Genomic DNA, 22,953 nt, shown 5'->3' on the forward strand with positions numbered 1-22,953 from the left:
GTTTGAGGGTGATTTAGGGCGTACCCCCAAAATTGGATATCAAATTCGTTTTCTACTCCTACCTATTTTTAGGAGGAAAAGCGCCACCTAGACTTGAACGCAAATTTTAATGTAATATTTTTAATCTATTCCCAAATATGTTTCATTTGAATCCACTATAGCCATGGTCGGCTGATATGCTCATTTGGGGGTATTTGGAGGTGGGCATACCCCCCTTTACTTGGACCTAATTTTTTATGCCTTATTTGTAATCTAATACCGAAAACTTTTCATTTCCGTCCCATATTGATAGGAACGTCGAATATATCTGTTTAGAGGAGTTTTGGGGTTGGGGCGGCCCGCCGGGTAATTGGACCCAAAATTAAATACAATATTCATTTTTTAGTTTCCAATACCTTTCATTTGATACCCATATTGTACTATAAGTCAACTTTTAGTTTGGGGTGGCGTTTTTGTCCACCATTCGATAGCTAAAACCCATATAACCTATGTTTCCCTTTTTTGATTCTACGGAACTAACAAACAAACCGAGTCTCATATAGACATAATGGGTCATATGCTCATTTGGGGCATTTTTGGGGGGTGGGGTGAGTCCCTACGATTCGATCTGACTTTATATGCCGGATTCGTAATATACTTCCGAATATCTTTAATTTGAGCCCCATATTGATATGGAAGTTCAATTTGTCTGCTTTAAAAGTTTTGGGGTTAGGGCAACTTCTTGGGTACTTGGACCCAATTTTTAATACCGTATTCTACTCTTCAATACCTTTCATTTGATATTCATATTGTCCTCATCGGTCCACTTATGATTTTGGTTGGTGTTTTTGGTGTAACGGGGGAGGGTACGCCCTCTTCCAATACGAACAAATTTTTAAAAGCTTTTCCTTCTTCCTGACTATATTCGTAATAAACTCCGTTTCATTTGAGTCCCATATTGTCATGCTCGTCCAATAAACCTAGTTTAGGGTATTTTGGGGTTGGGGCGCTTACTTACTTACTCTACTCCTGAATACCTTTCATTTGAATCCCATTTTGTCCCGATCGGTCCACTTTTATTTTTGGGTAGTACTTTAGGGGTAATGGGGAGGGTCCGCCCCCTCCTGATGTCAAAAAATTATGTGTGTGAAAATTTCAAGATAATCGGTTCAGCCGTTTTTGAGTCTATACGGAATAAACAAGCACAAATGCATTTTTATATATAAGACTAGCTGGCCTGGTTTGCTTCGCTACACTCTTAAGTGTTTTCAGCCCCCACTTGTCATGGTCCAAATTCGAAAATAATAAATTTTCTTGTTTAACTCTCAAATATCTCTCATTAGAATCCCATATTTACCCCGGAAATTTACCCAAATTCTTATGTAAGTTTCGTATTTTACACTGAAATAACTTTCGTTTGAGTCTCTATTTGTCCCGTTCCGTGTACATATCCATTTGGGGCATCATTTTGGAATGGGGACACCCGCTTAAAAATAGACACAAAATTTTTATAAGCTTCGTGTTCTGTTTTCAAGTACCTTTTGAGTTTGAGTCTTATATTGTCCCAATCGTTCTACATCTCCGTTTAGGGATGGTTTTTGGCGTGGGACGGCTCTTCTTGGACTTGACCCAAAATTTTTATATAAGTTTCGTATCCTGCTATCCCCACACATTTCATGTAGATTGGTCTAAACTGCACGAGCATATTGTAGCCGTGACAACTGTGCAGGCTGCAGGTGTTGATCAGCTTTGTCTTCTGGATCGCTGCAACCAATTTGTTCTTCCAACTCATAAAATCTACTATTTCGTCGTTCTTGGTTCGGAGACCATTGCAATTCAATTGCAAGAAATATACACATCCCGGCTGTTGCACGGGAGAAGTCGGAGTGGTCACAAACATACAATAGGATGGTGGAGGGTATGTTTGTAACTCCTCGAAATATTCGTCTCAGACCCCATTAGGTGTATATATTCTTGTCTGAAATCGGTCCATAACCTGATATAGCTGTCATATAAACCGATCTGGGGTCTTGATATCTTGAGACTCTAGATGATTTTATCCTTTACTTTCCTTTGTTTGCCTAAAAAGAGACACCGGGAAAAGAACTGAACAAATGCGATCCTTGGTAGAGGCCGAACTTAGCATGCTTTTACTTGTTTTATATATAACTAGCCGAATCGGGCCCGCTCCGCTGCGCCTTCTTTATCTCTCTTATATCTTTTTAGTACACTTCGCCCTGAATGCGGATATCGAATTCGTGCCATTGCAGCCTATGGCGCTAAACGCGTTCGAATCCTGGCGAGAACATCGGACAAAGCGGTGTTTATCCCCTCTTAATGTTGGCGACATTTGCGAGGTACAATGCCGTGCATGGTCATTTAGAAAATTTTCCCCTAAGAGGAGTCGCACTGTGGGACGCCGTTCGGACTCGGCCATAAAAAAGGTCCCTTATCATTGAGTTTATACTTTAATCGTGATTTGATGTGTGGGAATTTGCCCTTTCTCGGTTCCTGGTGGTAATATTCTTCCTTATGAGCCCCATATTGCCATGCCCGGTAAATATGAACCGTTTGGAGGGTTTTTTGGAGCTGGGGCGGCACTTTGCACTAAAATAGATATCAAATTCGTTCTTTATTCCCAACGGAAATCAAGTTAAGTTTACGGGAATGCTTTACGGTGTACCCCAAAACACTTGGCTCCAAAATTGGATATCAAATTCGTTTTCTACTCTCAATACCTTTCATTTGAGTCCCATATTGTCATAATGGGTCAAAAAACCCATATGACGAATCTTTAGGAGGAAAAGCGCCACCTAGACGCAGGAGGGTCCCCCTTATTTAATTTTTAAGCTTATTTTGTATTTAATTTGTTTTTCATAAAAATATAAAATAAACCTACCTGAGAAAATACAGCAGATCCTCCACTTTTTTGATTGTGTGCCAATAAAAGACTGGGCGTATTCCAGGTTTCTTCGGTGCCCAGAACTTTGACATCGAGTCGGTGAAGATGGCCTTTCAAATCCTTCAGTTCAACGGACCTTGGTAGACACACTAGAGCTCTAAGCGTTTTCGTGCATTGTTGTATGTGGGGGGTTTCATTTTTTTTTTTTTTGGTTTTGGCAATTTGGTTTTATGGAATTTTTACAATTTCGCACACACACATACATACAGGCACGTACGTACGCATAATTGAATTTTAGGGTTTTTAGTATTTTTTTTTTTAATTTTTATGAGAAAATTTACAAATATTCATACATACATTTATAGAGTTGGAAAAAAAACACATACAGCCATGGCGAACGTGGAGCAAGCAATGCATGTATGTATGTTTGTTGTATGTTTTTGTTGTTGGCGGTTAGTAGAGTATTTTAGTTATTTTTTTTTAGAAGACAACGATTTTTTTTTGGATGTATGGACAAAAGTATATGGCATATGACACAAAAGTTTAAAGTTTTTTTTTTGGGAAAAATGACAAAAGTAGTAAAAAAAGAAACCCAAAGAAAATCAGAGTTTTAAGATATGTCTCAAAGGAACGAAGCTACATATTCTATTTGAAAAAAAATCGTGAAAAACAAACTGATAAATTTGATAAAAATTTTGAAAAAAATTAAATACTTAAACAGGCCACAATATTCTCAAAAAAAGTTCGAAAAAAATAAACAATAGAAAGCAAAAACTCAAACCGTACATGCTGTGCATGGATGGAGAGAAATAAATTCGTATTTGTTTTGCCGAGTTGTAGTGTAGTGTGCTATTGTTTTGTTTGAATTTCTCTTCTTTTGGGGAAAAAAAGTGTTGGGGTTTTTTTTTCTTTTTTAGGAAAAAAAACTAAACATCAAAATTATTTACAAAATTTCCAAAATTTGCTCTAATACAAACCAAATAGTTGGTGGAATTTTTTTTTATTGATTGTCGAGATAACACTATGCTACAAAAAAATAATTCAATTTTGGTTCTGGGCGTAAATGAGAGGAATGTTTCTATTTTTAGATTTTCTAAGATGGGGTAGTTATTTTGAAACCCACCACCGTAGGATAGGGGGTATATTCATTTAGTCATTCCGTTTGCAAGACATCGAAATATCGATTTCCGACTAAAGATTTAACGATGTCTGTGTCCGTCCATCCGTCTGTTGTAATCACTCTAAAGCCTTCAAAAAATGAGATATCGAGCTGAATTTTGGCACGGATACGTCTTTTTGATGCATGCTGGTTAAGTTCTTGAACGGGCTAAATCGGACCATATTTCGATATAGCTGCTATATAGACCGATCTGCCGATGGTCTATATAGTGGGTATAATGCCCACAAATGTTTTATTTTTTATCCGATTTCGCTGAAATTTGAAACAGTGAGTAGTTTAAGGCTTCGCGACATCTGACCCAAATAGGATTCAAATCGGACTATATTAAGATATAGCTGTCATATAAACCGATCTGCCGATAAAGGGTTTGAAGCCCATAAAAGCTTTATTTATAACCCGAAATTCGCTGAAATTTGCAACAGTGAGTTATTTTAAGCCTTCCGACATCTGAACTAAATAAGGTTTAGATCGGACTTTATGTGGATATAGCTGCTAGATAGACCGACTACCGATAAAGGGTCTGAAGCCCATAAAAGCTTTGTTTTTTAGCCGATTTCGCTGAAATTTGAAACAGTGAGTAGTTTTAGGCCTCCCAATATCCGACCTAAATATGGTTCAGACCGGACTATATTTAGATATAGCTGTGATTTAGATCGATCTGCCGATAATTGATCTAAAGCCCATAAAAGCTTTATTTATTACCCGATTTCGCTGAAGTTTGAAACAGTGAGTTATTTTGAGCCTCCCGATATCCGAGCTTAATATGGTTGAGATCGAACTGTATTTAGATATAGCTGCCATATAGACGCATTGCCGATAAAAGGTCTGAGGCCATAAAAGCCTTATTTATTGCAAGATTACGCCGAAATTTGAAACAGTGGGCTATTTCAAGCCTCCCGACATCCGACATAAATATGGTTTAGATCGGACTATATTTGGATATAGCTGCTATATAGACCGATCTGCCGATAAAGGGTCTGATGCCCATTAAAGCTTTATTTAAAACCCGATTTCGGTTAAATTTTAAACAGTGGGTTATTTTAAGCTTCCCGACATATGATACAAATAGGATTCAGATCGGACTATATTTAGATAGAGCTGCTATATAGACCGATCTGCCGACAAAGGGTCTAATGCCCATAAAAAAATTATTTTTTATCCGATTTCGCTGAAATTTTAAACAGTGAGTAGTTTAAGGCTTCCCGACATCTTACCCAAATATGGTTCAGATCCTACTATATTTAGATATAGCTGCTATATAGACCGATCTATCGATAAAGGGTCTAATGCCCATAAAAACTTTTTTTATCCGATTTCGCTGAAATTTTAAACAGTGAGTAGTTTAAAGCATCCCGACATCTGACCCAAATATGGTTCAGATCGTAATATATTTAGATATAACTGTCATATAGACCGATATGCCGATAAAGGGTCTGAAGACCATAAAAAGCTTTATTTATTACCCGATTTTGTTGAAATTTGAAACAGTGACATCCGAGCTTAATATGGTTGAGATCGGACTGTATTTAAATATAGCTGCCATATAGACCGATCTGCCGATAAAGGGTCTGATGACCATAAAAAGCTTGACATTTGAGATACAAAATTTAACAGTGACTTAGACCACTCAATGTCCGTGCCAAATTTGGGTGCATAAGTTATCCAATTTTCACCGGATTGTGACAAAAGGTGGTTTCAATATATACCCGAGGTGGTGGGTATCCAAAGTTCGGCTCGGCCGAACTTATGCCTTTTTACTTGCTATTATTTACAGTGGAATCTGCTCGAATGGGGGCAATAATTTTGAAGCTATGAAGAGACTAAACAAATCCCTAAAAAAATTAATAGTTGGGTATGGAATTTTACCAGAGTCCTCCTGCAACTTACGACGTTTAATAAGTATAGAGAAAAGTTTACCTACAGGCAGAGAGCAATACAACGAATCGCCCCATACTCTCCCCAGCATTGACTCCATTATTTCTATGGGTGACCACCATAAATAAATTATTACGAACGCTGACTGAGGAAGGATTTGACCCGTCTGCTACGATGTTATAATACTTCTAAGGAGAAAGAATCCGAATCAGCTATGTAGAAGTGCCGAAAGGGTCTTGGAGGGTCTAGAGGTCTCAATTTTGACCCAGAGAAGGCTGAAATCTGTCTGTACACGAGGAAGACGAAGGTGGGTCAATTTGAAGCATCACATTTCCTCAAGAGAATGATTTCGATATTTGACAAGGTCAAATACTTAGGAAGCAGCTTTATATTCTTGGAAGGGACGGTATGTCGAATCGCAAGGCCTAAGAATCCGAGGATTGTGACGTCGAAATAAGTACCCGAATGTTTAGAATCCCTAAATAAATTCCAGTATTATGACGTATCGCAGAGGTTAGCATGTCCGCCTATGACGCTGGGTTCGAATCCTGGCGAGACCAACAGAAATAATTTTCAGCGGTGGTTTTCCCCTCCTAATGCTGGCAACAATTGTGAGATACTTGTGAGGTGTCGCACTGCGGCATGCCGTTCGGACACGACTATAAAAAGGAGGCCCCATTATCATTGAGCTGTTCCTGTCGATCATTGAGCTGTCCCTGTTCCTTAGTGGAATGTTAAAAAAAATGCAAAATTTGCAAAATATAGCTGGTATCCCTGGATATAAGAAGGCGGATGTATATACCGATAAGGATTCATCTTCCGCAGGCGAATCCATTTCCAGTCTTGCATACGTGGCATTTGTCGAGATACTGAGCATAGTAGAGTTGTTGTCCATGGCGATATCGGTGGCAAGTTGGGAACTTGTACTTGAATACCGAACAACCAGAGCTCTCTGACCTAAAGGAGGAGGAATAAGTTTCTAGCTTTCGATAAGAGATGACTGGGCGCTTTAACATGAACTATAACCGGGCATTATACTGTAACGACGAAGTTCCCAGACGGTCGTTTTCACCTGCAAATTTATATTCATTTACTAAGTTTAAAGCATCTTTAAATTTTCGATAAAAACGCACTTGGTCCATTTTGTCGCAAAGCAGAGTTAGGTTATTTATGTGATTATCGCTCTTTGAAGATAGCAAGACCACACAAGAGTTGTTCTCGACATTTTCCAACATGGGCAACAACTATACACTGACCGTAGGAACATGGTAAACACCCTTTATGCTGAAGGGTATAAAAGGTAGAACGAAGTGGAAAATGGACAGTCACATATGAACGTAGCCGGGACGTTAAAAAGGCAAGTGGAAGTGAAAGTAGTGCAGAGAGTTTTAAGTCTGACAATCAGAGCCTACCTACATTAACTAGTGCCGCCAGTGTTTTGTTCGTTGACGCAGGAGCAACTGGGCCAATGCCTCGATACGCCATGGGTTAATCACTTCTCGGTGATTTGCGTAGTTAGTGTATTGCTCTGGCCCCTCAGAAACAGGAGTCTCTGAGCCATTGACCACACGCTCGTTACAACCGCCTACTACCGTGCCCCTTGACCTAGTGTACGTCCACTAGATGAGTATATTACGTCTCGGTGATTGGTATAGCCAGCGATCTGACCTTGTCCTTCAGCCGCAAGACTCCCTGATTCAATGATTACGCTTTCGTTAAAACAGCCTACACCCGCGTCCCGGTGACCTAATGCCACGTTCACGCCGTGAGTGAATCTCGTCTCGGTGATAAGCCTAGCCAGCGTTCTCCCCTGTCCTTTGGTCACAGGAGTCCCTGAGCCGTGAGTGAGTCTCGTCTCAGTGACTAATCTAGGCAGCTTCCTAGACGCCCGGCACGAAATAGCTGTGAGCACCACACAGGCTGAAACACTGAGGTCCGATCCCAAGTGTGTGCTCTTGTAAGCAAATTCTGGGGGTCTCCTTCTTATGATATCGTAAGATGACTAGGGCCAATGGTTTTCAAGCACCAAGGAAACTCATCCGGGGGTACACATGCATGCATTTTACCCTCTGGGCCTGATCTAGGGTCTCACTTCTTCTACCATTCTCCCCTACACTAGGGTAGGGTATCTAGTGGACTAAGCTGGCTCCGAGCGAACTCATCTTTACGGTGGACTCTCCATACACAAATGTGTGGCTTCAATAACAACAATTCTCCATACAACCTAAGCCTAGAAGTCATCTTACCGGAGAGGAAGATTTGAAAACCACGATATACAGGGATCTTTATTAAGTTCTTAAGAATTAAGGAGGCATAGAGGGTCCTGGATAGGTGTAGCATTTTTTCGCGGTTGCCTCGCAATTAGGAACGATTTGAATAAGTCATTGAGGTAGGGGCGTCTGCCCTCTTAAACTGTTATGATTAGATCATGTGAGGTCGTGCTTTGTTGGAAAATGTAAGGATCATCTCCATATCATGTTCAGAGCTGTTGTTATTGTTGTAGACGTATTGTCTTGGCTTCACGGTTGTTATAGCCACATTTTCATGTAGAGGTGGCGATCCTCGACAAGCACCTGTAGGTGAGCAAGCTCATTCCGGTCCAAACGACTGATCGCCTCGGTAACAGGATGGCCATTGGTTATTTAAAGGCGCCAATAACTTGCCTTGTCATATCGAGTTGTTGTTGTTGTAACCACATTTGTATGTGGATGTGACAAGGTTCGCTCCATATGTGGGCAAGCCCGTTCTGATCCAAAGGACCGATCATCAGATCTTTCAGCCTGTGCTGCGTCTCCGGTCATTAAATGGTGGCCAGAAATGAGTTTGGTCACGAGATGCCTAGGACGTGGCCCATACTAGGAATATAGTAATCTCGACTCCTGCGAGTTCCTTGGTAGTTAAGAGGTTGTCCATGATGACAACAAGAATATGCATGTGCTACGGCTTTAGGTTGCAGGGACCGCAAGGACCTGGGACCCGATTTCCTGAGCAGCAACACATCACCTAACCTTGAGGTGAGGAAGCATGAGGTTGCCAAGGCGAGTTTTTACTAGCTAGAAGGATTTGGAGACATTCGAAATAGCCGAGAGGAGCCATAGGATTATGGATGATCAACAATATTCATATTTGCATTCACTTCAGTCTCCACTATGCCTCTTCGACGTTCTGGGCTACTTAGGAGTCCTAGTCGGATGACTGGAGAGAACTCCATTCTTTGCGACTGCCAGTCTTTTGTTCTAAACTACACAGCTGTACACAGTATCTTGTAGACATTCTACTTTTAACTCTTTTAATGTCTATTTGTGGGGTTTCTGTACATTTGTATGCGATCTTGTGAAATTGTAGAAGCAGAAAGTTGCAATGCGAATAAAAAGCTTCAAATGAATAATTGTGAATTTCTGTTGGAATAATTTTTACTATTTAGGCAAGGCAGTTTATTAAACAAAAGTATCCTTTTTGCAGAATAGTGTTATCCTTTTGTTTTGAATTGTTCTTTAAAATGTTTTCGTTTTGCTTTTCCTAGAACTGTGATTACTTACGGTTTACGATTTGTTGCATGGGCCGAATCATCACTGTCGGTGGAGAAATTCTTCTTTACCGGCGAGGGTTGATAGCAAAATATGTGATGCATCATTTTAACCTTTTGCCATTTGTCATAAGAAAATTGCACCAGCTCATGTTCACGAACCTAAAAATTGATTTAAATCGTACATTTTGAAATAACCGCTCACATGCAAATGAGCCTATGTAAACAATAGGAATTATTTACCTCGGCTGTTCGATATGTGGGCAATATGAAGTGCAAGACATCGGAACACAATGAGAGCACTTTGCCGCCATGCAAGAAATAATCGACAAAAAGTTCACCCATTGAATTTACCACCGAGCCGCATACTACCAACAGGGCTGTGGTATTGAGCCAATGTTGTTGTTCAACTTGCTGCTGTGTCATAGGGTAAATGGTGTAACTGCAAAATGACATCAATTTAATATTAGCTAATGTATGTACGTACATACGTATTCTAAATTTAATGGTGGTGCATATAAGAGTACACACATGGGCCCACCATCATACAAAAAAAAACTGACGTCAACTTACGTATTTTCGGCAAGAATTTCTTTCAATATGGTAATGGCACTTTCTCGAGCTGTGGCCGTCTCGGCGTATACCAAAACGTTAAGAGGTTTACATTCTTTGATGCTGTCCTTGTGACGTTTTAAACTGGGTCTTTTGGTGTTGTCCTTTAAAGGCGACGATGTAATGCCTGCTGATGATACAGATGCGGTTGTAGTTGCCACTGTTGGTTTTGGTGTGTTAATGTTGCTGCTTGCTGCTGTAGTTGTGGCTGGAGTTGTTGTTTTGCTTGCAGTCTTATCGACTGATTCTATTTTTGGTATTGAGTCTGTTGGAATTGACTTTGTGGGTTCAGATAATGGTTCTGCAACCTGAGGAATTTTTGGAGTTTTTTCTTGATCTTTGGTTACTTGCGATAAACTAGCTGTCGATTTTGTTGATGGCACATCATTTTGCCCCACCACTGCAGGTGAAGAAGATGTCAACGTTGTAGATGGCTGCTTAGCATATTTTGCTTCATTATCTTTGGTTGGAGATTTCGATTTGGAAATTTCAGCAGCTTTAGAAGCAGCGATTCTTTCTAATTCACTAGATTTTTTGGATTCAGCTTCAATCAGATTTTCCGAAGCCTGTGACAAAAGAAAATACCAAAATAAATTAATGCTACTATTTTTCCCCCTTTTTTCTAACCTTTGTTGTCTTAAAACGCCCTGTATCTAATGCTCCAGGTTTCCTTATCTCTGTGGGTTTGGCTCTTAATTTACTAGGACTGGCCTGTTGGACATTGGGCGAGGTCTTTGCCTCATTTGGTTTGGTTTCATTAGTTTGTTCAGCCTTTATGAATTTTTCAGTATCTCTGGAAGCAAGTTTTACCTCTGCAGGCTTAACATCGGCTAGTACATCCTTTTTGGAGATTTCTGGTACTTCCTCTAAAGTTTTGTTCATGGCCTTTTGAGGTTTTTTGGGAGATTCTTTCTCTTTTTTAATTTCAATCTCGGAACGTTTTTCTTGAGGTATAAGATCAGGCTTGATGGCCCCTGTTGTGGCTTTGGGTTCATTTCTACTTTTACTGGAAGTGTATTCGATTGCCTGATTGGCCAAAACACTTAATGCTCTGAGATCTTCTAAATGTTTGGCCCAATCTTCGGGTAAGCATTCCTCTGCACTTCGAACTGGCTTACGCAAATGGCTACACAACAACGAATAAGGCTGGGGATCACCATCATTTTTAACAGCTGAGGAGGAAAATAAAGAACATTAGCAAAAATATGACATTAGCAATAGAAATTAGCTTGGGATTTTTGAAAGTTAGAAAAATTTCTTGGGATCTTGGTGCTTACACTCAATCCGTAACAGAGGCAGATGATCATTGATAATAAAGTGATTTTGTAAAAATGTATCTATTAATAGTTTGGTAAAATGCTCAATATCGGTTTCAATGAGCATTGCGAGGTGGGAATCTATTTTCCAGGCAACCAGCTTACCATAGTTTTCAATCTGTAAAAAAAGACATGTACCAAATGAGTCACTTACCAAATTTTATCAATAAAGGAATTTGCCGTTTTTCATACTCCAGCCATTACTTACCCTGACTATGTCCTTTTGCCACAGTTCAGCATCGTAGCATGGCGTAGTTTCGGTTTCCAATAAAAGGCGTATCAAACCACCATGTCTATCTAAACTTAAACTACGTTGTAGAGACTCGGGAGCTTTACCAAAATGGAATGGCAGTAAACCTGGTGCTTCCGGAAATGAAATCCAGGCAGATGTGTGCAGTGATTGTAAAGGCATTAGGCAACAGCCTCTATAGTGGTCATGCAGCCATAGGATTTCCGTGACTTTAGCTACTTGCCGATTCTGACACAATTCGGATGTAGCCAAACGCGAATCTGGCAAAGGATAAAAGTGAGAAAACATTTTTTTATGACACAATCAGTGGATTGCGTGCTGTTATTGCTGTGAGGTAACTTACAGAAGCCATCGTCTCTGTTTTGGGGCAGAGCATAAAATGCTATTGTTGCCTGTTGTGACAATTGCTCGCTAATCTTTTGGCATATCTTGTTAATACGCCAGGATTGCAAAAATGTTGCGCTCACGTAATAGAGGGTTAACATAACGATCCTGGTGTCCGAAACAACTTACAGTACACTAAACTTATCACTTGGGTTATAGTACAACTAATTATTGGATTTGTTGAAAAGGAAGTTGCAATTTGACTACACTGGCCCCACACTGAGAATCGAAACTGGGCCCAGTTGGAATTAGTGGTGTTTTGTTTGCACTCTTGGCCACTGGAACGTGCGGATATCACATCCAATACGTTGTATGGCGTTTCTTAAACTTTTTTGTTAAGCCTAAAAGTACTTTTCATACAATTCCGAAAGACTTTTTAGTTTCATAACGTTCGAAGACCTATTTTTATAAAATTCTACCTTCTTTTCCTTTTTTTCTGTGTTCACCCGTTCACCTCTCTGGCTCTTATGGATGTGATTTGGACATAGTTTTTGCGTATTCCATTTTGGTTATATTCATAACATAACCTTTATTGGGGTGTCCGCAAACATATTAAAGCGATTTCAAAGAAAATACTCAATTATAAACTGCGTTACGTTACGTCCATAATACTTTAAGGTTAAGGGCAGTATGCACCCCTGGCGAAATTTTCGTTACCATATAAAATGCATGACATATTCTAAACGAAATTTTCGTTACTGATACCGTTATCGAAATTTTCGATTGCAGGTACGCATATCAAATAAAATTTTCTTTGCGTAACAGGGTGACCTAATAGGTATTGGTGAATTCTTTCTTGCACCTACGAATGAAAATTTATGTTTTAAAAGGTCCATGTAACATAACATAAAGTTATTTGGAAATAAAAAGCTTATTGCAGCAAATATGTATTTTTTAGCCAAAAAGTTATTAAAATTCGGTCAAAATTATAAATCGATGCTTGTCGCCATCTTGTATACTACACAACTATATTTCAATGGCGACATAAATAACTTAAATGAAGTAAAAGTTTTGGTAATTAGGGTACTCTATTCGGCTTTTCACGTGAACAACTGCCAAACTCCATATAAAAAAAAAAAAACGTATAAGCTAACGGCTTAAAAGGAGCACTTAAAAATAATTTATCCTAGTGTAATATGAATGTAAGATTGAGTTAGTACAAACAATTTTATGTAATTAAGTTAAAAAAAAAAAAATATGATATTTTGCAAGGCGGATTTAAAAAGATGGTATCACGCGAACAGCCGTTAACAGCTGGCCAGGTTTGACGGTATTAAGGTGACAAATTTTTGTTTGCATTCTCTTTGTTGTTATCTTCTTTCTTGCATATTCTCTGCTCATGTACACACACGCACACAAATTTCTTCGCGTGCGTTGCCAAAACTACGATCAGCTTGAAGACAAGATGGCAGATTACTCCAAATGATTTGTGGTTGTTGTACAAATGAGACCACCTTTAATTGTTTCGCCAAGGATATTTTGTTAGTTTTTCGTTATGTTATGACCGATCAGATCGGAAACATATGTTTTGTGTTTATTTTCATAACAAGAGACGTTTTTATCTGCACCTAACAAAAAGAAAAAACGAACAATTGAGACGAATAAAACAAAAATGATGCCGACAATGATGTCAAGCGTTGCCACTAAAATTTCTTTTTCCACACTATAAACAGAGTATTACTTTTTCGCCTATTTTCCTCCAGCGTTTCGCCGACGTTTTTGTTTTATAAGGAGTTTAACAGCATTCCGTCTGAAAAGCTGAGCAGAATACTCAGATTAAGAGGGAATCACCTTTTGAATGAAGTAAGTAATTTTTTTTTTGGTTCAAAATCTATTACTGAAAAAGGAATCGCGGAAACCTATTGATTTTCGTCGCGAAAATTGAACGCAGTACCCGCTTTTAAGTGGTTAGAGGTTCTGAAGAATTTATTGTCTTTAATTCAGTTATGATAAATAAATGAACAGTAATCATTTACTTAGACTTCTTTAAATACTAAGAATAATAAATACTAATATAAGTAATTCAAATCACAATTAATCGGTTACTGTTATCTGTTATCGCATGATCTCCATAAGTATCTAGTACAATTTGCACTGAAATTCTATGCAGAATATTTGGCTTGTATTGGATAGGACTAAAATAAAATAAAGTAATTAACTTTTGTTGTGGTTGATCGCACATAAAGGGTGTTCGTGAACTCAAAAATTTGTGCAAATTTGCACAAATTGTTACTGGAAATCGTTCGCGTACTTTATTTGCCAGCATAAGAAAGCGAGAGAGTGCGTGAGATCGAGCAAACATTTTGAGAGTTGAGTATTGAGAGCTTTAAAAATTTCTACTAGAGTTTTTTTCCCAAGAGAACAGCAGCTATATGAAAACCAGCTGTTCAATTCAAATAAATAGCAAAAGAGACAAACAGCTGTTCTTACTCTCCTGCAAATTTTTACTGGCAAGTTTTTACTGGAAAAGTACGCGAACAGACCTATAATATCCTATTCAATTTTTCTATACAGAAAATAACCAAATAACCAATAACGTTGTACGATAAAACGTTCATTATGGTCATACAACTACAATGAAGAGTTTTTTCGTTGCCACGATAAACGCTACAATGGCCACACCTGCCGCTAATGTCAAAAGGTGCTCTTATTAGAACATCATCTTTCCAATCAGTGAGAGTGAGCCAGAAAAGAAAATGCGAAAAAATAATATCAAAGAAGGAAACGGAAGAAAGTCCTTTTTCGACAATTACTACTACTAACACGAAGGCTGCACACTCAACAACGAAACTAACAGCTACAAAATAGTAATAAAATTAATTGAAATTTAACCATTCACAAGTGAAATTAGCAATAGCAAAAGTGAAGTGTCTGTCTTCCCCGAGTTGTATCCGTGTAGACACCCTAAATTTTGTTCATTGAATTGGGTCAGTACATATTATAAAATACATCCATTGAGTGGCAGACATTTACTTTTTGGTCATTTTTACTTCTTTGCAGATATTTTTGGTAGCTGAAAGGTTTAGATTGACAAAGACGAGCTGAATGAATATTTTTACCATATTTTGGTATCTCCTTAAAATGTTTTATCAACTTTTATGTTGCTCGTTTAGTTTCCTTGCCTTTCTGTTCAATGTCTTCTGGTTCATGTGCAATGTAGCCTCCGGTTTATTGCCATGGTTCACCATTACGTTAGTTGTCATATGTATTGCTTCGAAATTTGTCAAGCTTCGAAGTCCCGATGAGAAGCGGTTGCAACGTTTGTTGGCCTCTGGCAGTCAAGGTCTCTACCCCGAAGATTTGTCATTTTGGCCAATAGCCCACAGGGGTGCAGGGTATGATGCTCCAGAAAACTCCAAAGCGGCATTGAAGAAAGTAAGTAATAAGTAAGATAAGAACATATGTACATAGCAGCAGCGTACAAGCATACAGATTTGAATGAATTTGTTGTTATGACGTTATTTTGTTAATATTTATTTAGTGGGTTTGTTACATCTAAGGGGGAGGGGTTAGACAACCAGCCGTTATATGTACGCGTGTTTGTGCGAACACAGAGAGAAAAAGAGAATATTTCAACTGTTAGTTACTTGATTGTGTTGCTGTCGGTGGTAGTTGTGAATAACGGTATTATTCCTTGGAACATTTGTGCAAATAAGGGTTGAACACATGTTTATCAGTTTATGATTTCCTTTGAGAAAAAGCAAGGGATACGCGAATTCGAGGCTATTAAAATCGAGACAGTTGCTGGTTTCAGAAAACAACTGTTTGACTAAGTGGTGGGGTGACACCTTGTGCAACAAAACGAAAAGAGCATGCCGGCATACCGGCGCATAATGCAAACTGATAATGCTGATGACGAGGAAGAAAGCTAACAGACACTGGCAAATTAAATTGCATGGACGATTGCAGTCAAACAGCTCTGTAGTTGTTTTTGTATAATGCTACGTTTTGCAGGATTATAAAAAAAACTAAACATTCTACAAAGTAGATTGACAGAAATAAAAAATGATTATTTCAAGCAAATAATTCCTATGACCATTAATGATAAAATCCTGAAAAATAAATAAATCATAAACGGATGAAATGGAAAATTAAGGCTCATATTAAATTTAACCCCATTTGTGCCAAGGTAAATATAAAAAAATATTTTATTCTTTCTTTTAGTGTGTTGCTCGCAGCTATCGTAACGTTTTAGTTGATGCCGGTCTAACAGCATGTGGGGAAATTGTGATTGTAAACCGTTTGACCTTAGAGAAGGCCGGACTTTCTGGCAGTATAGCAGTGCACACATTGGAATCTTTAAAGAAAATCAATATAGCCGAATTGCATCCTATGGGGTAAGAAAGCAAACGTGCTACTAATTAATACAAGCACTCAATTAATGTAAACTTTCTGCTGTTGTTTCGTTGTAGCAAACATTTCGAGCCTGAATATGTGCTGACGTTACAGGAACTTTTGGAATTCTTAGAAGAAAATAGACTAACTGTATTTTTATACATATCAGATAATAGCTCACAAATGATAGAACGTTTAAAATCCTGCATAAATTCTGTATTTATAGAGCGTATTATTGTCATAACCCGATCTCCGATAACTATTTATCAGGTATGTATAACATAAAGATAACTGAAACTGTAACTATGTATGTACCTATTCTGCATGCTCGTTCTGGCCCATAGGACCAATTACCACGGGAACGTAATGGCCATTGGTTATTTAAAGGCGTTAATAACTTGTCTTGTCGTTTTGAGAATCACAAATACTCAGTATTTGAGCAAAGGCAGATGCCGCCCGGCGACTCACTGAGATTATTCACTTAATACCGCTGATTAAACACGACAGCAATTGCAGACACTCCGTAAATGTAGCATACCACTGTCTGCAACTTGTGGACCCGTGAGGTATTCTCAGCTGAGCTTGTAATGATGGTGATGAACACCAATTAGATTGGAACTGAAAGTTCCAAACTGTTTGGCGATCATAGTTATCCCATGCCGGTCTATGAATGATGGGATCTTGTTGGCAATTTTAACTCAAAGACGTCTAAGGAGCGGTATTCGGACGAAAAATCTACATTGATGTTTAGATTGACAATAGTTTAACTCCTTACCAAGCTCCTTATCTTATCATTGAAAGGTATCTAAAAAAGGGAGAGTAATTTAGCTGACAAAACCAGAAGGATTTCCAGAAAACAGAAATCGTAAGGATATCGATGATTTCCTTTTTCTAGACAGCAGCTAAAATTTCGAGTAAACAGAAATTGTAAAGACCGATTTCCTTTTTCTCTACAGCAGCCATGACACCTAAGCACTACTCTTCTCTTCTTATATTTCTTCCTTACCAAGTGAACCCACGTTACATGGCGTGCTACCCATTTAACCAAAACCTATCACCTGAGCAAACACTATTGTCTTTTCAGTACGGTCATACATGGAATCTACTGTTAATTGACAGGATATTCCATCGCCCACTAGTGTAGGATTTAGAAACAGCCTTTCCTACTAAATACGAACTAAATTTCCCACGAACATTCCATTAAGGAACAGGGGATACTTCTCTTATATCAATGAGTGCAGCCCGATTAAAGTTTAAGGTTAATGATAAGAGGGCTCCTTCTCTTTGCCGAGTCCGAACGGCGTGTGGCAGGATACCTCACAAATGTAGCTGCATGCTCACACCGTCGTTCGGCATCATAAGCGGACATACTAACCTCTCCAAGAAACAGCCTTTTCACCAGGGACAAACGTTTTCGAAAATGTCTGGATCATGAATCTATAGAATAAAGAATGATATGACTGCAGGTTGAAATGACAACATAGGCAATCCCATGGCAGCCGGTTGTACGTACCGGATTGACCCGATGGAGATGTTCATCGGCAAGGGCTGCCGCTTCAGTGTATAACACACTGCTACAACAACAACATAGGCACGGTCATGGGAACGAAACATTGAATCAGTCCCACAGGGCTTAATGTACATAGCGACCTAAAACTGCACGAACTAGAAAACATTTTTTCTGGGAATTGTAAGAGAGTTGCAAAAGAATGTGTAGGTATCTTTGGAAAATTTCGATCGCATCGAACTTAGATATATACAGCGGAATTGGTTTCGCTATAAGCAATTAGGGCAACAACGTTTGGAGGTAAGGTTAGTTTAAAGGACACGCGCCTGCAACCGCAGTTGTCAACCGCTTCACTCCGAGACCTCTGGTCCACTGTGTTCGTCCCAGAAAGAAAAGAAATAGGAGAAAAGAGAGAAATATATGAATTGAAACTAAAAAGTCGGCATAAGACCGAAGAAGTTTCACCGACTAGAGTATCGCTTCGTCAGCCATTCAAGACCCTTGCAGAATTCCAGAATGACTCGAGGGGTCGAGAAACTGTAGAAAGCTCAATGAAAAGAAGAGATGTTCACTAATAATCCTACACCTTCTCCCCGTCAACGCGGGGCACTGGCACAACAGATACTCAACTGTCTCCAACACCTCCTCATCCCCACAGACCCTGCATCCATATCTTTCCGACCCCATCGCCATGTCAGCAACCTGACATTGCAGTGGCCGGTCACTGTACATATCCAGAAGTCTTTAGGCCTGTTTACGTACTTTTCCAGTAAAAATTTAGTAAGCACAGACTTTACTGTTCGATGCTGCAAATTTCTGCTGGGAAAAAAATCTCCAGTAGAAATTTGCAGACTCTCAAAATTTTGCTCGTTCTCATGCACTCTTCTGTTGGTAAATAAGGTCTTAGGGCTTGGATAATATTCGGTTCGGCCGGGCCGAATCTTATATATCCTCCACCATGGATCGCATTTGTCGAATTCTATGCGCGGTATGTCTTTTTAGGCAAACAGAGAATATTGAGTAAGAATTGTTATGCTATTGGAGTTATATCAAGTTTAAGTCCGATTCGGACCATAAATGAATGCTGAACATTGTAGAAGTCATTGTGTAATATTTCAGTTCATTCGGACGAGAATTGCGCCTTGTAGGGGCTCAAGAAGCAAAATCGGGAGATCGGTATCAAGCTATTGATCAATCCGGACCATATTAAAAACGTATGGTGAAGGTCATGAGAGATGCCGTTGTACAAAATTTCTGCCAAATCGGATGAAAATTGCGACTTATAGAGGCTCAAGAAGTCAAGATCCCAAATCGGTTTATATGGCAGCTATATAAGTTTCTATTCCAATTTACGCCATACATTGCACATTTATTGGAAGTCATAACAAAATACCTCATGCAAAATTTCAGCCAAATCGGATGAGAATTGCGCGCTCTGTTGGCTCTAGAAGTCAAGACCCAAGATCTGGTTATTTGACTGCTATACCAGATTATGAACCGATTTGAACCATTCTAGTTGTTTGGAAGTGATACCAAAACAAAACAAAATACCTCATGCAAAATTTCAGTCAAATCGGAAAAGATTTGCACCTTCTAGAGGCTCAAGAAGTCAAGACCCATGATCTGTTTATATGGCAGCTATATCAAAACATGGATCGATTTGAACCATACTTGGCACAGTTGTTGAATATCATAACAAAATACTTCGTGCAAAAAGTCATTCAAATCGGATAAGAATTACGCACTCTTGAGGCTCAAGAAGTCAAGACCCAAGATCTGTTTATATGGCAGCTATATCAAAACATGGATCGATTTGAACCATACTTGTCACAGTTGTTGAATATCATAACAAAATACTTCGTGCAAAAAGTCATTCAAATAGGATAAGAGTTACGCATCCTAGAGGCTCAAGAAATCAAGACCCAAGATCGGTTTATATGGCAGCTATATCAAAACATGAACCGATATGGTCCATTTACAATCCCAACTAATAAGAAGTATTTGTGCAAAATTTCAAGCGGCGAGCTTTACTCCTTCGAAATTTAGCGTGCTCTCGACAGACGGACATGGCTAGATCGATATAAAATGTCACGACGATCAAGAATATATATATATATACTTTATAGGGTCTCAGACAAATATTTCGAGTAGTTACAAACAGAATGGTGAAATTAGTATACCCCATCCTATGGTGGAGGGTATAATAAACTAAGTACGCAAGCGACTTCCAATAACAATTTGTGTAACTTTGCACAAATTTTTAAGCATGCGAACCAACATAATGTTCTTCTTTTTTTATTTTTCTTCAATTTTTTTTATCTTTGCAGCTACGTAAAGTTAATCCCGATGTAATATGCGGTTTATGGACTGAAAAATCACTGGCATTACCATTGCTTAAAGCTTCAACTTTGATTACCTCAATATATGGTGCTTTCTTTCGAAATATAATCTCGCCTGTAATTGGTATAAGTGTAGTTTTTCTTTCCAAAGAGGAATTTAATCTGTAAGTGTTGCCATTGTGTGTTGTTTTAAAAACGAAATGGTTTTTCCTAATATTAACTGATGATATATATTGCAGGCATATTGCTGAATTATGGCGCAATGTTGGAGTGCGGCCAATTGTTTACAATGTCAATTCACCGAACGAAAAACGCTATTTTCAAAAAACAATGAAGACACAATACTTAACCGATTCTTTAAGATCGGAGCCTCATCTACTAATGAAAGCCTAATAATATATACTCAAAGCCCCCTTAGATTAGAGCTCTCTTAAGTTAAAAGAGCAAAGGCATCAAAATAAGACACGATATGGAAACGACAACTATGGCTAGCTACAACGCATTTAGTTTTAATGTGTGAAATGGATATGCGACGGACCACCACATCAACGATATTGACAAAAGAAACAGAAACAACAATGCAAATGATATTATTTGAATCATGATCATCTTCCAATCCTTAGTCACCATCAACCAATCATCTTCTAGCATAATCTAATAGATTATCATGGCGAAGAAAACGAGGCGATTTGAACAAACGAATTGGCAAACGAACGACCGTTTTCAGATATTTAGCTGAGTATATCACAACAATGTTCATAATTATTGGGGAAAACTTGAAAATCAAAGCGCAAGTTTTCCCATTCTTAAGAACAAAACAAACAAAAAACACAACAAGGCTATATCGCCCTCATTTATATCTTACCACATACATATATGTATACATTTATTTCTAGAGTATTATCCCCTCATACAAAAACAAAAAATGAATTATTGAAATATGTGTATTTACTTAGCCACATGCATATACATGCATATGTATGCGTGCATATGTATTTCATTAAACAAAACCGTTATTCTCTTTATTTATTTATTTTATTTCTTATTTTATACACGGTTGCTATTTTTTACTACTATTATTATTATGATTTGCCATGTTTGTATTGTACTTTATTTTTATATACATACATATATACATACATATATACGCATTTTGTTATTTTTGTTGCGCTTTTTTGTTTTTTTTTATTTAACCTCATACTCATCCAATGTTCACGCTCAATTTGTAACTATAAATTGCACAAATTTAAATTTTTTTTTTTACTTTTATTTTGTTACAAATTTTCGTAAATCTACTTTTATATCCATAAGTATCAAAGACTCTATAGATGTCTTTTTATTTTTGTATACAAAAATAAAGTAAAAGAATAATAATAAAACGTATTAAAAAGCGACAGAAACGAATATAAACAATTTCTACAAGTAGTACGTTTCAACGTTCTGTATTACACATTATACCAAAAAAAAAAAAACAGAAAACAAACGAACATACGAATTACTATAGAAGAAAAACAAATAAAAACTTGTGTTTTTAAAGAAAATCGATGGTAGTTTTGTTTTTCGTCAAGCTCCAAGGTGAGCAGGCCCTGATGATGTATCGCTGGTTGAATAACAAGCTGCGTCTGATAGACTGGTTCCCTGGCTTAGGGAGATATACTCTGCTTGTATCAGAATGTCATATATTGGATTGCCCAAAAAGTAATTGCGGATTTTTCATATAGTCGGCGTTGACAAATTTTTTCACAGCTTGTGACTCTGTAATTGCATTCTTTCTTCTGTCAGTTATCAGCTGTTACTTTTGGCTTGCTTTAGAAAAAAAGTTTAAAAAAAGTATATTTGATTAAAGCTCATTCTAAGTTTTATTACAAATGCATTTACTTTCTTTTAAAAAATCCGCAATTACTTTTTGGGCAACCCAATAGTAGTAATATAGTCGGCGTTGACAAATTTTCTCAACGGCTTGTGATTCTGTAATTGCATTCTTTCTTCTGTCAGTTATCAGCTGTTACTTTTAGCTTGCTTTAGAAAAAAAGTGCGCGAAATTTTGTTTACATTTGTTTGTTTGGCGTCAATTTTAATATGGGTACCACATGTATTGAAAGAAATTCATTTAACAAACCGAATCAACGCTTGTGATATGCACCTTAAACGCAATGAATTCGATCCGTTTTTAAAACGAATCATAACTGGAGATGAAAAATGGATTGTTTACCACAACGTTAGTCGAAAACGATCATGGTCCAAGCATGGTGAACCAGCTCAAGCCACTTCAAAGGCTGATATGCACCAAAAGAAGGTTATGCTGTCTGTTTGGTGGGATTGGAAGGGTGTGGTATATTTTGAGCTGCTTCCAAGGAACCAAACGATTAATTCGGATGTTTACTGTCAACAATTGAACAAATTGAATACAGCCATCAAGGAGAAGCGACCAGAATTGGTCAATCGTTAAGGTGTCATATTCCACCAGGACAACTCTAGACCGCACACATCTTTGGTCACTCGCCAAAAATTGAGTGAGCTTGGCTGGAAACTTTTGATGCATCCACCATATAGCCCTGACCTTGCACCATCACACTATCATTTATTTCGATCTTTGCAGAACTCATTAAATGGTAAAACTTTCGGCAATGATGAGGCTATAAAATCGCACTTGGTTCTGTTTTTTGCAGATAAAGGCCAGAAGTTCTATGAGCGTGGAATACTAAATTAGCCAGGAAGATGGCAAAAGGTTATCGAACAAAATGGCAA

The 22,953-nt window shown here is 38.2% G+C and overlaps 2 protein-coding genes across 3 annotated transcripts in view; one reads left to right on the forward strand and one right to left on the reverse strand.

The window, feature by feature from the left end:
- Positions 1–12,496, reverse strand: part of LOC106086242 (uncharacterized) — a 33,540-nt gene extending 21,044 nt beyond the window's left edge. Inside the window, exons 1-8 of one of the 2 annotated variants that reach the window (XM_013250824.2) lie at positions 11,984–12,496; positions 11,599–11,900; positions 11,352–11,508; positions 10,702–11,246; positions 10,036–10,640; positions 9,706–9,904; positions 9,476–9,624; positions 2,879–3,017 (exon numbers count right to left, since the gene is read on the reverse strand). In XM_013250824.2, the coding sequence (XP_013106278.2) occupies positions 2,879–3,017; positions 9,476–9,624; positions 9,706–9,904; positions 10,036–10,640; positions 10,702–11,246; positions 11,352–11,508; positions 11,599–11,900; positions 11,984–12,125 (2,238 nt within the window). In that variant the 5' untranslated portion in view covers positions 12,126–12,496. Of the gene's footprint in view, positions 1–2,878; positions 3,039–9,475; positions 9,625–9,705; positions 9,905–10,035; positions 10,641–10,701; positions 11,247–11,351; positions 11,509–11,598; positions 11,901–11,983 lie in introns of both variants that reach the window. The other variant, XM_013250823.2, reaches the window with a different exon arrangement.
- Positions 12,497–14,662: 2,166 nt separating this feature from the next.
- On the forward strand, positions 14,663–21,319 carry LOC106086252 (glycerophosphodiester phosphodiesterase 1). The gene is made up of 6 exons (XM_013250842.2): positions 14,663–14,951; positions 15,025–15,399; positions 16,189–16,361; positions 16,437–16,629; positions 20,194–20,369; positions 20,445–21,319. Exons 2-6 carry the CDS (start codon positions 15,070–15,072, stop codon positions 20,596–20,598), a joined length of 1,026 nt encoding a protein of 341 aa, XP_013106296.1. The 5' UTR covers positions 14,663–14,951; positions 15,025–15,069; the 3' UTR covers positions 20,599–21,319.
- Positions 21,320–22,953: the final 1,634 nt, after the last annotated feature.

This window comes from Stomoxys calcitrans, chromosome 2, assembly GCF_963082655.1.
Source record: "Stomoxys calcitrans chromosome 2, idStoCalc2.1, whole genome shotgun sequence".
NCBI lineage: Eukaryota > Metazoa > Arthropoda > Insecta > Diptera > Muscidae > Stomoxys > Stomoxys calcitrans.

Coding starts and splice junctions, on each gene's coding strand:
- LOC106086252 (XM_013250842.2), top strand. CDS start 15,070: ATGAATATTTTTACCATATTTTGGTATCTCCTTAAAATGTTTTATCAA. Junction 15,400..16,188: donor CCAAAGCGGCATTGAAGAAA/GTAAGTAATAAG, acceptor TCTTTCTTTTAG/TGTGTTGCTCGCAGCTATCG. Junction 16,630..20,193: donor CTCCGATAACTATTTATCAG/GTATGTATAACA, acceptor TTATCTTTGCAG/CTACGTAAAGTTAATCCCGA.